Here is a 21,733-nt window from a genome sequence, read left to right as displayed (position 1 = left end):
GTGTCTCATTTGTAACACTGGTCATCTTTCCTCTGTGGGTTGGCAAGAAAGAGGCAACACCCTTTAAGATTGTCCTGTCAGAGTGGCCTCGCAGCTCCTTCCGGGTCTGTCCTGGCACCAGGACCTTCAGGGACAGCTGCTGAATGTGTTTTTGCTGGAGGGGTCCCTGAGTATTGGCCTTCTGGTTTTCATTATTTTTCCTCAGAGTTGATGTAATTAATGTGCCCTCTGGCTGTACCCACAGAACGCACTTTGGAAATTCCCTTGGCAGCTTTCTCTCCAGCGGTCTGATCACACAAGCGCCTTTGACTGGTGTGCTTGCATTTTGGTTGACAGCCGCTGGGCTAGGTCCTAGGGCTGCAAAGATGAGGAGCCTCTAAGTAAGCACTGCGGCTGTGGGGGAAGAGCACCAGCTGGAGCCAGAGAGAACTGGACTTAATTCCAGCTTGGCCACATACTCACTGTGTCTCTTAGGCAAGCCATTTACCCATTTTGTGTGGTCCTCCTCGGGGCAAGGGTGAGGAGAAAAGGAGGGTATGTGGGGTAATGTTTACAGCACCTAATACAGTGCTAGGCACCTGTGGGACACCCGGGGTGGCTGGTCGATCATTAGTGTGGAGGAAGAAAGGCGAACACATAATTTCTAAACCAGGTGACAGGTGTTACGTAACCGCAGGTGCAGAGGCGAGGGGCTAGGTCAGGAGAGTCTTGAAAAACAAGGGGGATTTGGCTGGATGGAACTGGGGGAAGAGAATGCTAAGCATATTCAGGTAAAAGCCCTTTTGTGTTTTTTGTCAGTGAAACTCTTTCATGGCTCACAAAAGGCAGTCTCTATTTAAAAAGCTATTGTTTTTATATCTCACTTCTGTTTTATGGGCCTGGATGTTTAGCTATATGTTGGGTTACCCTAATGGAGATTATTTTATACAGTGTGTTGCTAGTTGCATATCTGCAGCTGTGTACACAGCCCACGTGCACTGTGACTGTGAACTTGTCAGGCAGCCCAGGCAGGCAGAGCTTGGGTTCACTGAACAGTCCCCAGGGAACCAGCCTCTGCCCGTTACCAGCTCATCCGTGTCTGAAGCCAGGGGTTCTGTCAGCAGCACCAGGCAGCAGCTGTCAGCAGGAGTCCTGCCCAGTGCACGGGGGTGTGAGCGTGTGTGTGATTCAGGGGTTTGCAATGCGGGAAATATTGCTGGTCTGGTGTCCCACTTCTGTTGTGCCCACTCCCCCCTCCTCTCCCTGTAGAGCCCCTCCTGCTCCTGCCCTTCAGGCCTGCTTGCATCCTGTTACTAGTCATTCCTTCTTGACACACTTTTGGGAACTTGTCCCTTCCTCTCACATGCTTTGCTTGTGCTAGTTTCCTAGGAAGAATGATGTCACTGCCAGGGTCAGAACACTCTTGTGAAATTCGGGGCTGCTGGGCTCAAGTCCTGAACTGTCTCATCTTAACCATGAAGGTTGTGTAGGATCCAGGTAGGATTTCTCCTGAGGCGTCAGGAGGCGTCCACGCCCTCGCACTGGAGTTGTCCTCCGGACTGGCGCTGTGCCTCGGGTGCTCTGGGACAGGAAGAGTGGGTCATGAGGTATTGTTAGAGGAGTGTTAGCCACCTGCCCCTCCAGTCTTTCTGGTGAAGTGCAAGTTGTGGTGGAGAAAGTGCTGTTCAATTTGACCTTACATAACACTTTTCTATCACGATCTAGTTATCTTGCAGTCTGATAACTTATGTCAATTTGTGTTGTTGCCACAGTAATTGACTGGTCCCTTCAGCTTAGTAGTTTCTGGAAACACTGAACTATGGGAGGTCAGAAAGAAGGGAATCAAGTGATCCTTCCATCAACTCCCTTTCCGTGGGTTTATGTCCCCCTTAGAGTTGAGAGAGGGCCCGATTACTGTGTCCCCAGTGGAGCAGAAGTTCTTAGACAGTGGAGAGTTTTTGTGTTGAAGAGCAGTCAAGCCAGAGCTCATTGGTGTTGGAATGTGTTCCTTCTCCCTTCCTACATCCCTCCCTCCCCTTTTTCCTCTTTTCCTCCTTTCTTCCCTGTCTCTGCCTCTCTCTGTTGCCCAGAGCTCTCTGCCAGTCACCTGAGTGATAAGTTCAGCTTGCAGGACTAGGTCACACTTACCGAGTGAAAATTTTTTATCGTGTCAGGAAACGGTTATGTTTTCCCAATGACTCAGAGAGGGGAAACGAGGCTGATTCTTTTTTCTTCTAGCCCATTTCCAGTAAACCACCTGGTTGACAATTGCTCTGTTTAGTTTCAGAGCCAAGATTGACGCCCCTCTTCCAGGAGGAGGACAACCACCAGAGGCTGCTTGTGGGGCTGGTAAGTAATCTGTGGTGGCAGACAATGGGCTTCAAGAAAAGAGGGCAGGGCTGGACTGAACTTCTCATTCTGATCGTTTTTCATTCTTCCAACATGAAGTTTGTCCACCACCTGCAAGCCCTGTGTGTTCAGTGGCAAGGAACAATATGATTTCTGCACTCTTGGAATTACAGTTTAGTGGGGAAGAGACACATTAATCAACTACCCCAGTAAATATATAACTACAAAACATCAAAAGGAAATGTACATTGAGCGTGTTTAAAATCAGGAAAAAGCAATGTTTCTCTGGCATTTGTATTGCAAGATTGAAATATTACAGAATAAAACATTCTTTCTGAAGAAGTCCTACTACTAGAAAAACCAAAGAAATATAAATAAAAATAAATTAATTAAAGAGCAGAATTGGTAAATAACTCCAAAAATCTTTAAAAGTCTGATTAGAGACATCACGAAAGTCTAATGAAATATTTTGAATACTGTGTAGGCTTAGTAATGGGATAATCTATTACCAGATATGGCAAGTTAAAAATATGAGGAAAGTATGTAAATATATATTTATACACTTAAAAGTTTTGGTTAAACTAAATATCCTTGGCAAATGGGATGGCCAAACTTGAGCCAAGAAGAAATAGAAGATCTGAAAGCACAATAATGATAAAATAATTTGAAAAAAGTCAAAGATTATCTCCAAAATAGGCCCAAAGTTATTTAATGGTCTGTTCTTCAAAATTATTAAGGGCCAGGTCATTCTCATGGTATGTGAAATATTTTTGAAAGAGATGGGAAGCTTCTTAATCATTTTAAAAAGGCTGCATAACCGTAAAACCCAAATCTGGCAAGGATTACTTTTTTATCAACAGATACCACAAGCTTAATTAAAATACTTTCCAGTGGTCTTTTTGAAAATACAAGTGAGGTTCTTTCTAGGAAGACTTAATATTAGGAAATATATTGATGTGATTCATCATATTACTAGGTCAAAGAGGAAAAAGTGATAATTTCTATAGGTACTAAAAGTTGATAAAAGTAAAACTACTTTTGGAATACACTAACTTACGAGGACAAAAAATAATCTAATACTAATAGCCAACATCCTTCCTAATGGAATCTTGGAGGCATTGCTATTAAAATCAGAAAGAAGTTAGGGATCCTTGCAATTTTCACTAAAATTTGTGATGGTTCTGCAAGAAGAAACAAAAGTAAAAGAAGATGCTAAGACTGTCCAATGCTACAAACAGACAAAATAATCAACTGGTGAAATGGCAAGTTAGTCAGCTGGTGATTCTATATCTGTTTCCTTTTTTTAAAATCAGGATTAACCAGTTAGAAATAATAATGAAAAACAATATCCCATTTACAAGTCCCTAGTGTCTGGGTTAATAACATACAAGCAAAAAGCCAGTAAATTCTCTGACAGTTGGCTAAATGGCTCCCTAGGTGTGGCAGAGAGGCATGGGACTGTCACTGCAGATTCCAAATGTGTTGTTGATCTGCACTGACAGCCACAGCATGGTGCTTGTGCAAAAACAGACAGTCAGTAGATTCTAGTTTAAATTAGGTTATTGAGTATATGATACACGTCGTGTGGAAAGAAATAATTTTTGGTAAATCAACCAGTCAATGGTTGTCTATTTGTAAAAGAAAATTAAGTTATATTCCTCCCACCCCAAATACCAGCACTTTAGTCTACAGCCATACCGCCCTGAACATGCCTGGTTGTGTCCCGTTTGCCACCGTTCATACCGAAAACCAGCGATTTTTCAACCTTTTTCATCTCATGATGCGTATAAACTAATTACTAAAATTCTGCAGCACACCAAAAAAGATGCTATTATATTTTTTGCCAATCTGACAAATAAAAATAGGTGTAATTTTGATTCATTTGCACTGGATGGCTATTTTTGCGTTGACTGATGTTATTTTTCAGTTTGACAATCCAAGGGAAAAGATGTCAGTGTCCCTGGTGAAATAGCTAGGTATTGCACATTTTAAAAATTCTTGTGACACACCGGTTGAAAATTGCTGCCATAAACCATCAGAAATATCAGATAAAGCAGTCCAATATAAAGCATTTAACTGTACACAAGAATTTGAATAAAATAAGTGGGTAGTTAAACAGTACTGAAATAGAGAAGGCCTTTCATTCAACATAGTGTATTATTGAACATAGACATATAGGGAAAGATAGGTCGAGACCTTAAAACATAAATGGAAAAACAAAAGGCACACTACAAATTTGGAAAAATGTTTGATATGTGTGATAAATGATTAACATTTGGTGTATAAGTAAAGTTTATAAATCAGTAAGAGAACAGCACACCAAGAAATGAATAAATGAATAAAGGACGTGACCAATGACTTTTCTAAAGTAAATTTAGGCCCCAAATCTCAAGTTGGGGGAGGAGAAGAGAAAGAATGTTTACCACTACTATACCCAAATGACAAATAGAACAAGTATTTTTCCTTGTTTTTTATTGCCTATCAAATTTTTTACAAGTCACACCAGCCAGTTCAGGGCACGAGCACTGGACAGCCTCGTCCACTGCAGCTGAGAATCGGGGGGAGTGCGGCAGAAGGCGTTCTGGTGCTGTGTCCATGGGCCCTGAGCGTGCAACCCAACAGCTCTATTTCTAGGAGCTTAATCTGGCAGAGATAATAATTGGGGAAATGGCAAAAACTTCTCTCTGAGACTTCTTTGGAGAATTCTCATCAGGGCTTGGAGCTTGACAGTCAGCAGCTCCCTGGGCTTTTGGTGAATCAGAAATGGTTCCTCTAGGCAGGGGTGTCCAGCCTGCAGCCCGCACACAGCCCAGGGTGGCTGTGAATGCAGCCTAATACAAAATTGTAAATTTACTTGAAACATTATGAGGTTTATTTGTGATTACGTGTCATAATGTATGTAAGGAGTAGCCCAAGACAACTCTTCTTCCAGTGTAGCACAGAGATGCCCAAAGTTTGGACACCGCTGGTCTAGGGGAAGACATTGGCGCCTGAACTATGCTCATTAAAGAAAGATCTGGGGTCATGCATTTCTGCTGGTGGGATCTTCAGACCCAATGTTTTCACACTGATGAGGAATGTTAATAAATGGATCTAATTCAAACCAGTTGCAGGTGTGAGCGGGTGGGTTGTGACTTATCTAACTTATATCCTGTTTTCAGATGGTGTCTGAACTAAAAGACCATCTTTTGAGACACCTACAGGGTATAGAAAAGAAGAAAATCGAACAGATGGTTCTGGACTACAGTTCAAAACTGGTTGGTTTGCTTTTTGTTTTTCAGCCCCAGCCCCTGGCATGTGGTCCCCAGTATGCAGTTCAATATGTTTTTCAAATTAGGTTTTAGGAGGTCTCCCATTCTCAAACCAGTGTATTTGGTGCTGTAGATTGAGGAAATGAGAAAAGAACCTCAAACAAAGAGAACTTGGTTTTGAAAGAGCTCTATTACACTCCTTTCCAATAGTGATTATATGCTCATGAAGCATAGACCAGTTATGGATTTAGCATGGTTGCCTAATGTTTGCATCTCACCTTGGCATCTTCCAGTTTCTTATTAAATAGTAGGTAATGTTGTCTGTACATGGAGGTTTATGCAGACATGAAAAAACTTGAACTTCAATTCTTAATTATCTCTGACATCTCAATGAGGAATGATTCTCGCCAGTTGTGTACATACTACCACATTCAAATCCTCTGATGAAATTGGCAGCTCATCTGTGGAGTATCCACTTACTGAAATTGTGTAATCCAAATTAATACCGGTTCATGTGTAAATAGAAGTGACGTTGTCAGATTAAATTTTGAAGCTGTCTTGGATCCTTCAAAAAGTATATGGAGTTGAAGCCTGACCCTTCTTATAACCTAGAAATAATATGCCTGAAAAATATTAAAGTATTTAAATATACAGAAAGAGAAAGAACACTCTATTTCTCCAAGTTTGGGTAAGACCAGTATGCAAATGAGCCAGTGTGCAAATACATACTTTTTGAACTCTAGAAGATTAATTTATTGGATAAGACCCTCATTTAATTTCATGTTTAATTTTATTTATTTATTTTAAAAACTTTATAAACATTTTTTATTATTTTTCAAGTATACTTTTCTGCCTTTCCCCCATCCCTCCTTTATGTTGAATTTTAGAGTGTCTGCCCTTATTGCAGCCATTAGTGTCTGTTTTTAAATAATATCTTTGAATTTAGTGGATTTTACTATATTGGGAGAGGTTGGTATTTTCATATACTGATATTTATAATCAGAGCATTGAAACTTTCCCAAATAATTCTCTCTTGCAGTAGAACTGTATGGAGGAGCTCACTTTTATGAATGTGTTACTGATCTTCCCCATGTTGGTATTAACTTGCTTTCTTAGTCCTTTAACATAAAACTATTTAACACATTTACCTATCACCTTTATTTCTGTTGACTTTAAATTTCACCTTCCAAATTGCCAAGAGTTTTGGTTCAAGCATCATTCTTCCCCATAGTTAGTCACATAAAAGTTTTAATAGAAGTTTGTGTTAACCACTCCTAGGACTAGTAGGACCAGAAATGATACAGATGTAGTCTCAGAAAACTCGGCAGTCACCGACTGAAGCCAAATCAGCAGCAAACAGTCACGCCTCCCGGGTCCCTCTCTGGAGGGCGATTGGACAGCCTTTTTGAAACAAATTCTCATAAGTTGCTGCAGAACCTGACTATATTTCTCACATGCTGTTTTACCTGATTTCAGCCAAAGAGAAACTGAGAGTAAACAGTATCATTGAGAATAAACAGCACCTGTGCCTGCAGGGGCCCCTCTCCTTTGTCCACATGTGCGGCGCCTGGATTCGTGCCTGAACACTGCTCAGCAGAGACTGTCCCGTTATGGATAAACCAGCACAGTGTTGAACCTGGGGACCGGACGCTGGTTTTATTCCACAGCCTATGCTCAGGACCGTTGTGCTATTCAGTATCACCTTTCTTCTCACTGTCAGCTCTTGCCTCATAATAGGCCTAAAGCAAACCCAGTTGCACTTGACCTTCACTGGTGGACGAGGGCCTGTTAGGCTGGGGGAGCTCCGCTGGGGCATTGTCCGCACAGAGGGCACTCTGTTAGAGTGTGGGGTGCATTTTCAGTTTTTCCATTTTGGGTTCCAGTGCCACAGAACTGACCTCAGAAAGGCCGGTTCTGTGTCTGGGAACGGCCTGAATGCCAGTCGCCCTGAATGTGCCCGTCAGAGCCTGGACGGGTAGCCATGGCCTCTGAGGGAAGGGGGCTGAACAGAGGATAACAGGCTGTCTTTCCCCTCCAGCTGGATCTCATCTGCCGAGTACTGGAAACCAGTTGGAGGAAACATAATCTTCACCCCTGGGTTCTCCACTTGTACGCAAGTATTTCTCGCTCTTTCGTTGGGGTGCTTACAGGGCCAAAAACCCCTGATTGCTGCCTGTTTCAGCAAAGCCATTTTGAAACTTACCAGTTGAAAGCAATTCTTGCCAGTGCTGACACCATCTGTCTATCTTAGTTCTGTACTCAGCACTGAAAGTTATGCCCCTGTCACTTTGCTCATCCGCTTTCTGGGCATATGGTTGGTGAGGAGGGAGGGGGCCTGAACTTAGTGCTGCTGAGCAGGGCAGTTGAAGTGTGCATGACTCATTATTTGTGTGCCAACTGACCTGGTTAGATTCTAGGAATTGGGCTGATGGTCACCCTCATAATTCTGAAGCTTTCTCCAGGGGAAAGCCTTTCATGATTAGCATGGATTCCATCTGTCTGTGGCACTCAGAGCCATTGCTTACACAAATGGAGTTTCAGAGATGAGTGCCTTGGCTGATGCGCTGCCTTGGTATTTTCCCAGCAATAGGCGGGCTAGTGCTGCTGAATTTGCAGTCTTCCACATCATGACCAGGATTTTGGAAGCTACTAGCAGTTTGTTCTTACCTCTGCCTCCAGGTAAGTCTTGGCTCTTTTGTCCTTTGTCGTAATAAATGTGTTCTTTTTTCTTCACATGGTCCCTGGACTTGGGCATGTTATGTGTTTCAGGATGAGAACTGCTCCACCTGAGAAATTATGTGCTCAGTGTCACTGTGAGAGTTGGGCCTGCAGCTGGTCTCGGATGGCCAGATCTCCCCCAGTTATTAAACTGTGCTGCAGTTTGTCACTAACTTTAGGGAGCCTAGGTGGGTCCTTGAGTTAGCTTTCTGGGACACTTTGTAGATACGCTAGGTGGGATACTCAGTGGAGATGATTCAGGGAGAGCTTTCTCTGATGTCTGTAAGCCTAGTTTATCTGATCAAGAAAGTTAACATAGAAGGATGTGAGTCTGGCTGGGTGCCAAAATTGAGTTGATTCTTACATGCTTGGAAACTAAAAATTTTCCTTAGTTTTTTGAAATAGGACCAAATCAGGCCTCAAAATAGCCTTGGCACACATGTATGCAGTCATTAATTTAATTGGTCGTTTGTTCACTCAATCAACAAACATTTGTTGAGCAATTATTATATGCCAGGTACTGCACTAGAAATTAGAGCAATTACAAAAATTAACAAAAGTCTAGTTGGAAAAATGTCATGTAAATCAATAACCACTATAAGAAACAAATAAGCTCCTGATTGCTATAAACTATGTGCCTTATGTTCATTGTATATAAGTTCTAATGTAAGCTTTACGATAGCTATTACTATGTAAAATATATCAGCCAGTTTTTAATATTTTTAGATAATTCTTTAATACTTATCTTTTTTCAATTATAGTAGAATACAGTATTGTATTAGTTTCAGGTATACAGCTTAGTGATTAGACATTTGTATAACTTACAAAGTATTCACCCCAGTGAATCCAGTACCTATCAGACACTACACATAGTTACTACAATGTTACTGACACTGTTCTCTATGCTGTGCTTTATATTCCTGCGACTATTTTTTTTTGTAACTGGCGTTTTGTACTTCTTGACCCCTTCACATTTTTGACCTACCCTTTGCCTCCCCTTCCCATCTGACAACAATCAGTTTGTTCTCTGTTTCTATGGGCTTATTTGTTTTGTTTGATTGATAATTTTGTTTTTTTTAGATTCCACATATTAGTGGAATCATATGCTATTTGTCTTTGTCTGACTTCTTTCCCTTAACATAATGGCCTCTATGTTTACCCATATTGTTGCAAATGGCAACAATTCATTCTTTTTTATGGCTGAGTAATACTCCTTTGCATACATGGACCACTCTTTATCCATTTGTCTACCGATGGACACTTAGGTTGCTTCCATAACCTGGCATGGGGGTACATATGTCTTTTCAAATTAGTGTTTAGCATTTCTTTGAATAAATACCCAGAAGTGGAATTGCTGGGTCATAAGGCAGTTCTACTTTTAATTTTTTCGGGTAACTCCATACTGTTTTCCACAGTGGCCCCACAGATCTGCATTCCCATCAGTAGTGCATGGGAGTTCCCTTTTCCCTGCTTCCCCACCAACACTTGTTGTTTGTTGACTTACTGATAACGTATCAACCAGTTTTACTTATTTATTCATATACATCTATTCCTTTCTCCAGCATTAATTCATTTATTTGTTCATTTTAAGCGAACGTGTATATAGTGCCTGTTTTGTGCCAGGTACTGTTCTAAGTATTGTACATAAATTAACACATTTAATTTTTATAACAATCCTGAGTAGTAGGAACTTAAACTGAACCACATTAAATTCCTGGCTAACACCAATGGTGCCTTCATATGGTTTCTCTACATATTGTTCCCATTCAAAGGCGGTAAGACTGAGGCACAGAAAGTTTAAAAGTGACTTGCCGAAGTCACACAGCTATGAAGTAACAGAGCCAGCATTCACATCCAGCAGTCTGCCTCCAAATCTGTTCCGCCTTTTGTACTTTTTATTCCAGTGGAACTAGTTGATGCTCAAACTTTGGGCCCCCAGCCCCTTTAGCATGCCTGAACTCCTTTGCATGTGTAGTGTATCTGATGTAGTTTGGAATCCTTCATCCTTTCTGTAGCCACACAACTTATCTTATAGGGTCTGTATGTAGCAGAAGTACAAAATGGGTTTCTTTAACTTTGTAGGAATCTGAAAGTGGCTGTTTTTTATGAGGAGAAAGGATGGCTTTAAATTATCCCAATGGAATATGAATTGTGGGGTGCCCTCTAGAAAGAGTGAAGGGATTTCATGAAAACTGTTATGGCTTTCTGGCTGAAATTCTTTTCATGTTAACCATCATTCTTTTTTTTTTAAATGCATTTTGAAGATATTTAATTTTTATTTCTTTTTAGAGAGAGGAGAAGGGAAGCAGAAAGAGAGAGAGAGAAACATCAATGCTTCTTGTGCACCCCCTACTGGGGACCTGGCCCGTAACACAGGCATGTGCCCTGACTGGGAATTGAACCAGCAACCCTTTGGTTTGTAGGCTGGCACTCAATCCATTGAGCCACACCAGCCAGGGCAATCATTATTCGTAATGAATAACACAAAAAGACTTGGTAGAGGAATGAATTAACATTTTCATATTTGTTCACCATGGATGTTCAACCTTCTTTTGTAAATAAATGAAACCGACTTGCTGGGAACAATATTATTCTTGGGAAGTCATAAAAATTGACTTTGTCCCTTCAGGGATGAGAACTGAGGGGGGTGGAAATGGGAGGGAGGTGGGGAGCAAGGGGTGGGGGAGGCTGGGATGGGAGAAATTGACAAAAAAAAACTGTACTTGAAAAATAACTAAATAAATTTAATTAAAAAATTTCAAAAAAATAAATAAAATTTAAAGGGCAAAAAAAATTGACTTTGTGCAGAACATTGCATTCTTTCACAAAAATGGATAAGGAGGGAGAACATAAGAGAACATTATCTGTAGTGACTGAGAATTATTTTGAATAGACTTAACAGCTTGTGTCCATGAATCAAGCCAGGAAGAGCAGTTTCTATCCCTTTTTTCTTAAATGTTTGTTTCTCGTGTGACATGGAAATAGAGGTGAAGTAATGCTGGACTGGGTGCATGCACACATGTGCGTGTAAATACAAGGAAGTTTATCGTGTACATGGGTCATTCTGCATGGTTTTTAGACCTCCCACAGTAGCAAGAAACCGAGTTTCAAGTGTCAGAAATGTCTAACCTGGATTGGATAAAGACAAAAGATAAATAGGAGCGTGAAAAGGCAGTCATGTTTAGAGCTGGAGCACTTGCAGTTTAAAAGGGACCTGTGTTCCCTTGCTGGCTGGGGGGGCCAGGACCCCTGAAGGATGAGGATGAGAGTTGGCTGGGAAAGCTCTCTTTCCGAACTGCTACTTTTAGCTGGTTTCTCTGTGCATAGAGCTGACATGCAGAGAGGAGGCCAGGAACAGATTGTTGAATTTGGGACTGTGCCCTGGAGACCAAGGATGAAGGGTCATCGGGGATCTTTAGGACATGGATACAGGGTGGAGAGGAATTTTGAAAATCTATGGGATTTATGAACTTGTATTCAGAAAAAAATTTCATAACTGTTTTAATCTTGGGAAGAATGTTTAAATCCATTTAAAATCTCAATTAGGTAGTAAAATCACTATGTTTTTCTTCAAATATTTATTGTTAAAGAGAGGGGAAGGGAAGGCAAGAAAGAGAGGAAGAGAATCCGTGTGAGAGAGAAACATCTGAACCCACAGCCCAGGCACATGCCCTGACTGGGAATCGGACCAGAGAACCTGACCTTCTCTTTGCAGGACGATGCCCAGCCAACTGAGCAACACCAGTCAGGGCTAAAATCACTGTTTTGGGGTGGACTCAAGAAAGCTAGTGGACTCACCCATTGCTGGCCCATTAACATCTGCTTTTGGGCAGAGTCTGCATTTTATCTGACCCTTGATGTTTCCAGGGTGGGGAACTCAAGTCTCTCACTGCTTATGATCCATGTGCTCAGAGAGAGAGGGAGAGGGAGACAGAGGGAGAGAGAGAGGGAAAGGGGGGGAGAGAGGGAAAGAGAGAGGGAGGGAAAGGGGGGAGGGATGGAGAGGGAGGGAGAGGGAAAGGGGTGGAGAGAGGAAAAGGGTGAGAGGGAGGGAGAGGGAGGGAGAAGGAGAGAAAAGGAAGGGGGGAGAGGGAAAGAGAGACAGAGAACTCCATGATTTGTCCGAATTCAGGTTCCTGCTCTTTGGGCGTCATTTCTTTGTCATGTAAGCTCCCAGGACTAGGCTGTGATTCTTTGTCATATCTTGCCCACTTCCAGTCAGTGTCCAAGCCTGTACATGTGGCCATGCCTCTGTCGCCCCTCCCCTCCTCTCTCCCTTCCAGTGCTCTCATTACCCCTCACCCGGGTTCATGGCGTAGCCTCCCAGCCTCTTGTAGTCCCTTCTTTGCCCACTGCCATTTATTCCAAAAGGGAAGCCCAAACCCTGTTTCTATCCTGCTTAAAGACTTCTAGTGCCTGCCCCGGGTTTACTAAATAACAAATTCCTTGCTGCCATTCAGCATTCAACCCCTGCCACAAACACTCAGAGCTCCCTGCACTTTTCTTTCATAGAACTGGTCACATTAAAAATATACATTGATTTTTTGTGAATATTTTATTTTCTCTCTCCCCATCGTGCTGGAAGGTAGATGGGAGCAGCTGTTGCACATCCAGCCCCTTGCCTGGTGTATGGAAGGCATTTGCTAAATCAGCCCTTCCAGCCTTACCTCCTGGTGTTGCTCTCCTACTCCTGATTCCAGTTCAGCCAGATAGATCCCTTCATGTTTCCTGGGAATGCTCCATGCTTTCTTACCTGTGGGCTCCTGTTGTTATTCTCTTAACACAGCTACCAGTTATCGGGGCAGGATACTGGAAGCTGAGGCTGAAGTTCCACAGCCTATGTTCAAATTTCAGCTCGGCTATTTATGGGCAAGTTTCTTAGCTCCTGTGATATCGGCCTCCCCATTTATAAACTGGCTCCCACTCTGTGGGGTTGTGTGAGGATCAAGTGAGCTAGCGTGTAGGTTGAAGGCTCAGTATGTTTGGTATTAGTCACTGTTGTTATGCCGTGGGCCAGCCCCCACCCTGCCCAGTGAACCAGCTCTGGTTCTCAGAGCAGCCCTGTGAGAAAGGTGCTGGGGGTTCCGTGTGAAGGATGAGCAAATGGAGGCTTACAATGGCTGCGTTGCCTGCAGCTAGTAAGTGGCCTGGGGGGATCCCACCCTTGGTCTGTTCATAGAAACCTGGCTTTTTCTATTGTCACCACTCTTCATGCACCCCCTCCACCCTGCCTCATTTCCACCCCCAGAAGTTGCATTTACCCATCACAGCGTCCCTCACATTCTGTGTTTTCCACGAGGGCTCTTCTGATTCTCCCCTGGTCTGATATCTACTCCTGCCATGGGTGTTTTCATCACCTAATGCACTCAGAGTGCTAGGTTTCTGTGTGTTGGAGGAGCCTTCCTTCCCCATGATACTCAGGTTGAGCAGACCTTTCCTTTCTATTGAATTCCTATGGATTTACTATGTGACCATGTCATTTTAATTCTTCTTGCATATAATTTAGTCCAAGTGGACCCCAAAAGCCTACCCAGAAATCAGGCATGTAAGCTGTCTCCTTCTGGTTCAAATTTTTGCCTCCTTAGCAAAATGGCCCCTATCTGTTAGCCTTTTGGCCTGAGCATGTGGAGTGGAAAGTCTTCTGTTACCTGTTCCTTTTTGCCATCTTGCCACGGAATTGCCAACCTGTTAAACCATAAAGTCATTTTTCATCGAGCAGGACTTTCACTCTTTTTCTCTTTCTGCCTGGGAAGCGACAACGTGAAGGAAGGCAGACTCGAGGGAACTCAAATACCCATTGCAATGCTCAGTCTTGATATTGCTAAGAAGGAAATTTGGGCCTTGTTTTCAAGCAGCATTTCGTTGACTCTAGGCACCAAGCGCCGAGCTGAGTGTTTTATTAACACCATCGATTTATTCTGTCTGAAAGGCTGGAGGTGCTGGCTGACCGCGTTTACCCTCCTGCATCTCTCGTCCCAGGTTTTCACACTCTGCACATGATCCTTGGCGTCCACTGTCTCCCTTTGTACAACCTGCTGCATTACATTGACAATGGGGTGTTGCTTCTCACAGAAACAGCTGTCACAAGGCTCATGAAAGGTAAGAGGCTCTGAGGCCCTGAGTCTGCCAGGGCGCTGGTTCCGGTCCGAGCACTGCCGCGGCCGTCACACAGGGCCCTGCAGCACTCGGGAGCGCCCCACGCTTAGTTTAGTGCTTTGCGTTAAATCCTGAAATCTTAATAGTCGAACAAGGGGTTCCTCTTGTTTTTTCTTTTTGTGTTGGATGCCATGAATTATGTAGCTAGTCCTTCGGAGTAGTTTATTTCCTGTAACCAACCATCCTTTGGGCTAATTTAAAGTGCCTTTGCCCTCAGAAGACCCCACGTGGCTTCCCAATCCAGACATAGCTATTAGAGTCCTTCTCTGTACACGAGGGCATTTGAGGATAGGAGACTGTGAAGGCGTGTTTCTCAGGAAAATGTCATGAAATGGCTTGATTTCAGCTGATTAACTGCCATTGCAAAGTTAGACTTGAAATGCAAGAAAAATTAAGGAGAAATGCAGTGATTATGTAAATTTGAACTTTAAGCATGTTCTGTAGTATAATCACTCTCACTTAAATAATTTGGCTTTGGTATTTGATGATGAGTTTTGCTAATAGACAGTAAAATATTTCCCATTCCTCAAGGCGCCCTCTGTTTCATGTTAGTCAATATAATTTTTGTGTGACTAGCAACCTGTTAAAGAGCCGTAGTCCATGATAACAGAGACAGCTTTGTTTAAAAATTCCTTTATTTAGAGAGACACAAACTAAAAATTCTAAAGCAGTGTTGGCTTGAGAATACAAGGTTGGCCTATGCGTTACCAGGATGAACCACCGAAGCATTATTAGCTCCTTCAGACACTAAAATGGAGATGTCTGTTTTGTTTACCAATCTAACTTTCTTATAGATTTGGACAACACAGAGAAAAATGAAAAACTTAAATTCAGCATCATCGTGCGGCTTCCTCCGGTAATCCTGAATTATATTTCATTTTCCCCCTAAGCCTTGGCATGAACTTCCTTCAATTACTTCTTGCAAAAGGAGGATTTACTTGATTTGGGCTAAAGTCAGTTGAATTGTCTCACTTTCAGCTCTTTCCAAGACATCCATCCCTCTCCACCCTCTGCCTGCGGCTCCCACTAGGTCCACGGGGTACTTGCTCCTCTGGCCGTGCGGCCTTGGCACCACCCACCTGAAACGTTTAGCCATTTTCTTCTCTTAGGAAACCACACTAATATTTACATTTGCGAGTCCAAGGGGAGGGAGAGGGGAAGCATGTGCTTTTGGCTTTTAAACTGATAAGACATTTTAGTACAGGTGAGGTCAGAAGGTTCTGGAACTGCATTTCCTCCCACTGTCATTTCCACCGGGGCTGGACCACGTCCCAGGTCGAAGGAAGAATGAGAAACAGGAGGGAGAGGGTTAGATAGGCACTCCTTGTTTTGTGCGGAATAGTAGCTCTCAGAGTTAAAAACACTATGAAAATATGACATTCCACAGCAAGGTCTTCAGAGCCTCTGACTGTGAACTTCCTGACCCCGAGTGCAGTGGCCAGCTCTGTGTGCTGTTTGCCTATATTGAGCACGATCCTCCCACGAAGGGATGTCCGTTGCCTTTCTGGATCTAATCGGCTTGCTTTGTAACACCCTCTCCCCCTCGTGGGCTTACCGAAGCAAAGACAAGAATAGAAAACAAAGCATGTTTTCCATGGCTAGTCTCTCAGGGGATTGTCTCTGAACATTTCATTTGCTCTCTACATTTGACTTTTTATTTCTGCCTCATGCTCTTAGGGAATTAAAGTTTTCTGGGCAAGGCATTGGCAGAGAACATGCCTATAACCTTTAGTTTCCTATCAAAACATCACTTAGAGTTGGCATGCAGAACCCCCATTTTGAAGAGTAGCAGATGAACTCTGTTTCAGGAAAAGAATTTGGCAACATCAGTGTATAAACTGCTTTCTCAGGGTTGCATTTAAGAGAGTATTTATTCAAAATTCAGAGGCGTGCCTCCTAGAAAATGGCCTTTTCCCATGGTTCATTAAGCATAAAGGGCCTTTTGGACTAACAAGCGGATTTGGAATAATATTTTTAAAATTATGAATAATATAAGGTACATTTACTTAATTCAGTGTGAGTTATATTCTCCTATGTTTTTCTATCATTTTGTTTTTATTATTGACTTTATTTTTAAGGGTAGTTTAGGGTTCACAGCAAAATTGAGGTGAAGGTACGGAGATTTCCCAAATACCCCCTGCTCCACACCTGCGTGGCCTCCCCCATTATCAACATTCCTCACCAGACTGGCCCATTTGTTAGAGTTAATGAACCTACATCACAATCATCTGAAATCCATCCTTAATATTAGGGTTCATTCACTGCTGGTGGTGGTTATTTTGTCAATTTGATGATCATCTTTACAGTGTCGTACTTCCACTACCTTAAAAATCCTCCTCGAACTATTTTTCAATTTGTGTAATAGCTTATTGGCCAGAAGATCTGTCGACTTTGGGATCATCCTATGAGTTCTAACATTATTTCCCGGAACCATGTGAAGCGACTGCTTCAGAACTATAAGAAACAGGTGAGTGAATGTGAGAGCACAAGCCCACTAAATTTTTTTTTTGGAACCTATTTGCCTATTTCAGCATTTCCATGTGCACAGCAATTATAGTTCTTACCACCTTTTTAGAAAATCTGTGCTTGTTTTGGATAATCAACTAATACCAGACGTGGTTTCCTTTTTAGCCTCAGAGCTCTGTGATTGACAAGGCGTCATTTAGTGTGGAATTTTTGCCTCTGAACTACTTCATTGAAACACTGACAGATATAGAATCCTCCAACCAAGGTAATTTGCTCTTCTGCTCTCAAGAGTTGTCTTGCTTTTCCCTGATATGTCAATCCGTCCCTATTTACTTCTTCGTGTCGTTTTCTTTCCAAAATGCCCCTTACTCTTAACTGGGTCCTTAGCGCAGCGGGTTTTAATTAGCAGTATATAATTTATGTAGAGTAAATTAACAAAGGAATAATCAATCACCTCTGAAGTTTTAAAAGGGTTCAAGACAGAGGTGGCAAACACAAGGCCCGTGGGCTGAATCCAGCCCCCCACCTTGTTTTATCCAGCCCAGCGCCTTGTTTCTACCCAGCAGCAGCACCGAGCTCCTTGCCCCTGGTTGAGGAGTAGCTACATTTATACAGCCCTAAAATGACATTCAGCCCCTTGAAGGCAACTGCGAGGCCAATATGGCCCCTGGTGAAAAGGAGTTTGACACCCCTCGTTTAAGATGTTATAAACCCAGTTGGTTGATGCAAAGGGCCTTTCTTGGTTCTGAGGTTTAATAAATTTTAACATATTTTCAGAACAATGTGTTTTACTAAAATTTACAATAATTATGATTTCAAAGAGCTGTGTACACAACATTATAAGTGTTGCATGGCTTCATAGTAACTTTTTCTCTTTCTTGCTCTCTCTTTCCAGCTCTGTGTGGTTTTGAAGGACATGACAATGTGGATGCAAAGTTTGTGGAGGAAGCAGCTCTGAAACATACTACAATGCTTTTAGGGTTATAAAAAAGGTATAATAATATCAACTTACAAGTTTTAATCTTGCTCATTAGTTCTACTTCTATTGAGAATTCTCTAGCAAGATTTTAAATTGGTTACCCAAATTGGAATACATTGTTGAGTCATCTGAATTTCAGTTGGGTACTTGTTCAGACAGAAGTAAACAGAGGTACCTCATCCCAGTTTTGAATAGCAGGTGAGCTGTCAAGTGTGGAGAAGGGACAAACGGTCCAAGGAGGCAGGCAGCAGCATAAATGATGCTCTTCCCAGTGGCTTCCTAGGCCAAAAGCCAGTTCTATGGCATTCTGAAATAAAATATGCTTTAAAAATGTAGGGACTAGAGCTTGGAAAAACAAAAACCAGATGTGTCATTGAAAATAACATGACAAGTGGAAAAATTAAATGTTGCATAAAAACTGTATTTGTAAAAAGGATGGTTTTACAAAAACTGAATTTGGACCAAGTCAAATCTGCTATTTCCAGAGTAGAATAATTTGTAACATACAACAATTTCTTCATACAGTCTATTTAGAGTAGGATTTGTCTTTGTAATAGTTCAGATGGAATGGTATTTAATGGTTAAGTTTTTTATATTTATAAAAGTTTGATTTAGAAATACCTTATTAAAATCACTGAAAATTATGGCCTGATTCTTGTCCTTTCTACACAGCAATTTTGTTCCAGCCAGGAATCACGAGTCTATGAACATATTCCCCCAAAGACCCCCACATGTCTAACTAGTTCTCCCACTCCCTGCCTTTTCTACAGTAACTTCATTCTGACCCATAACTCCAGTTGCTGCCTGGGGTCAGCCCATGGCACTTTGCTTTTCTCTTTTCACATTATTTTCCTCAGTGAATTTGTGAAACTTTTATCATTATAAAGATCACTAGCTGGTATAATACTTCAGCTTCTTTTCTAAAGTGATCATTGTGTTCTAAAAATTGTCCTCTCCTACAGAATTCCCATTTTTGGTCCAGTACTTTATGGTCACTGAGGCTCAAAATCTTGGAGCCATATGAATAAGGCAGCACTAATTTTTTCTCTTGATGTCATTATTTCTCATTCCCTACTCTCTTCTTTTCACACCTGGCTGGTTTTGGTCACTTTCTAAGGTCTAACTCATCAGAATTAATGTTCTGCTTATAATCCTTCAATAACTCGCCATTCATTACAGGATAAGATTCAAACTCACATTCAAAATCACAGGATAAAATCCAAATTCACCCTATTTCTGGCCTTGTACAGTATCTCAATATGAACTTTCCGTTCCCACCAGCCCAGTTCACTGGGCCTTGAACACAACTTTTGTCCCTTTACTTCTTAGCTCAGGCTGTTTCCCCTACCTGGAATCCCCTCTCTACCTATCAGCATCTTATTATGCTTTAGGGCCAGATAAAATTTCCACCTTTCATTTAGTAGCACACATTGTTACATTTAGTACATTCCTTTGTGATTTTTAAAATTATGATTCCATTCTTAGGTTGTTAAACTTCCTTTGTATATATATTTTGAATCCCTAATGTGATTATTAATTCCTACAACACAGGAACTGTGTTTATGCATTTCTTTGTTGTTAACCACATGATTTATACAGTGTTACTTATAGGCACTCCTAAGGCACTGCTCTTCAATAACTTCACTAAACAATCAGGTTAGAATCAGAACTCTGTAGACTGAGAATGAGATTTAATTTCCCTCCAATATGGCAGGATGGGGGCTTGGAACAAATTTTGTTTGATTTAGCAAAATAAAGGAATGTGGTATTTCTTACACCCAGAGCTGTGAAATAAAATCATAACTAATACCAGTAGGAAATATAGATTGAGCATACTAACGAATGTAAAAATCATAGGTTTGAAATCTTGTATATATGCATACATAAGAAAATATAAGCAGAGAATTAGGAATATACTTGGATGAAATGCAATGAAATTAGAGTAATAAAATAGTGGAATTGACCTCATTTTCAACTTTTAACATGCCAATTAGAAATATTTTCATTGAAAATTTGAAGAATCTTGTATCGAAACTTGAAATAATCACAAGTTTATTTGCATACAACAGTTGAATAAATCTAGGTTTATAAGAAAGATAAATTAGGCTCTGACTGGTGTGGCTTAGTGGATTGGGTGTCGGCCTGCAAACTGCAGAGCCACCAGTTCAGTTTCTGGTTGGGGCACATGCTTAGGCTGTGGGCCAGGTCCCCAGTGGGGGATGCACAGGAGGCAGCCACACGTTGATGTTTCTTTTCCTCTCTTTCTCCCTCCCTTCCCCGCTCTCTAAAAATAAGTAAATAAAAAAAAAGATAAATTAGGATGGAGATCCAAGACGGTGAAGGAGAAAGTGGAAGCTTAACCCTCCCAGGACCAATCTGAAATTACAACTAAATTGTAAAGAAATCATCCTGAATAACCAATTGAATACTTGCTGGAGAAAGTCTTATGACAAAGGACAGACAACCATTTCACTGCAATGAAACTGGCAGGGAGTATGGAGATGTGAGAGGACTGGCCGGGTTCCCACAGGCAGCAGCTGAAGATCTAGAGGGATATTTCAGGAGCTGAGGACATTCCCCTGAGAAGGTTGGGGTCTAAACCCCAAGCTGGGCTCCCCAGCCTATAGCACCAGAGCCAGAAAACAACTCAGATAACATCCAACTATGAAAAGCAGCAGGGGTTTTGTCTGTTAGAGACTCAGAGAGCCTCTTAAAGGGTTAGTACACAGAATTTCATCTGCAGTCACTTACCCTGGGCACCAGCAAAGGGAGGGAAGATTGGACTAGAAATGCTTGAGGAGAGACTGGATGGTAGCTCTTGGGAGATAACTGAAAGAACAGCCACCAGGATCCTTGTGTTGAGTCATTCCCCATAGTAGGGGAGCCATCTTTCTCAGGCAGAGCACTCCCCTCCAAGTGGATCAGCCTCAGGGGGAACAATAGCCTGCCAGCAGGAATTATTCTGCTACACCCTGTCAAGCTTAAGATGCTGATCATAAACTGATTAGTTTAACAGCTGATAGTTTAAAGCTGATTAGTTTAATTACTAACACAGAAAATACAAAGAAGCAGTGAAAATGGGAAGACAAAGAAACAGACCCCAAATGAAAGAACAAGAGAATTCTCTTGAAGAAGAACTAGATGAAATGGAGATAAGCAGTTTATCAAATAGATTAGAGTAATGATTATAAGGATACTCAAAAGCATGAAAAAGAACAGAGAAACCATTAAAAAGGACCAGTCAGAAATAAAGAATGTAATCTTTGATATAAATAATACACTGGAATAAATACACAGTAGGTTAGGTGAAGGAGAGGACTGCATTAGTAATTTGGAAGACAAGGTAGAAAATAAACACCCAGGCTGAGCAGCAAAAAGAAAAAATTATTTAAAAAATGAGAGATTAAGAAACATTTTGGGAAACATGGAGTGTAACAACATCCCCACTATGGGAATACCAGAAGGAGAAGAGAGTGAGCAAGGCGTTGAGAATTTATTAGAAGAAATAATGATGAAAACTGCCCCTATCTGGTGAAGGAAAAATACACACAAGTCCAGGAAGCTCAGAGAATCTCAAACAAGTTGGACCCAACGCAGCTTATATCAAGACACATCATAAAATGACAAGGCTTAAGACAAGGAGAGAATACTAAAAGCTGCAAGAGAAAAGCAGGCATTTATATACAAGGTAGTACCAATTAGACTGGCACCTGATTACTCATGGGAAACATTTCAGGCCAGAAGGGATTGGTGTGAAATATTCAAGGTGATGAAATGCAAGACTTACAACCAAGGCTACTTTACCCAGCAAGGCTATCATTTAAAACTGAAGGAG

At 41.7% G+C, this 21,733-nt stretch overlaps 1 protein-coding gene across 6 annotated transcripts in view; it reads left to right on the top strand.

Moving 5' to 3' along the window:
* Positions 1-18,542, top strand: part of GSAP (gamma-secretase activating protein) — an 81,424-nt gene extending 62,882 nt beyond the window's left edge. For 5 of the 6 annotated variants that reach the window (XM_037162234.2, XM_053668911.1, XM_037162235.2 and 2 more), the window contains 9 exons: positions 2,261-2,328; positions 5,490-5,585; positions 7,618-7,688; positions 8,164-8,258; positions 14,277-14,396; positions 15,248-15,309; positions 16,819-16,920; positions 17,085-17,184; positions 17,815-18,542. In XM_037162234.2, coding sequence (XP_037018129.2) covers positions 2,261-2,328; positions 5,490-5,585; positions 7,618-7,688; positions 8,164-8,258; positions 14,277-14,396; positions 15,248-15,309; positions 16,819-16,920; positions 17,085-17,184; positions 17,815-17,906 — 806 coding nt within the window. In that variant the 3' untranslated portion in view covers positions 17,907-18,542. Of the gene's footprint in view, positions 1-2,260; positions 2,329-5,489; positions 5,586-7,617; positions 7,689-8,163; positions 8,259-10,586; positions 10,895-14,276; positions 14,397-15,247; positions 15,310-16,818; positions 16,921-17,084; positions 17,185-17,814 lie in introns of those variants that run through there. The other variant, XM_053668912.1, reaches the window with a different exon arrangement.
* The last annotated feature ends 3,191 nt before the right edge of the window (positions 18,543-21,733 follow it).

The sequence above is a fragment of the Artibeus jamaicensis genome, unplaced genomic scaffold, assembly GCF_021234435.1.
Source record: "Artibeus jamaicensis isolate MK-2021 breed Jamaican fruit bat unplaced genomic scaffold, CSHL_Jam_final contig_518, whole genome shotgun sequence".
NCBI lineage: Eukaryota > Metazoa > Chordata > Mammalia > Chiroptera > Phyllostomidae > Artibeus > Artibeus jamaicensis.
This window is presented reverse-complemented; position numbering and strand designations above follow the sequence as displayed.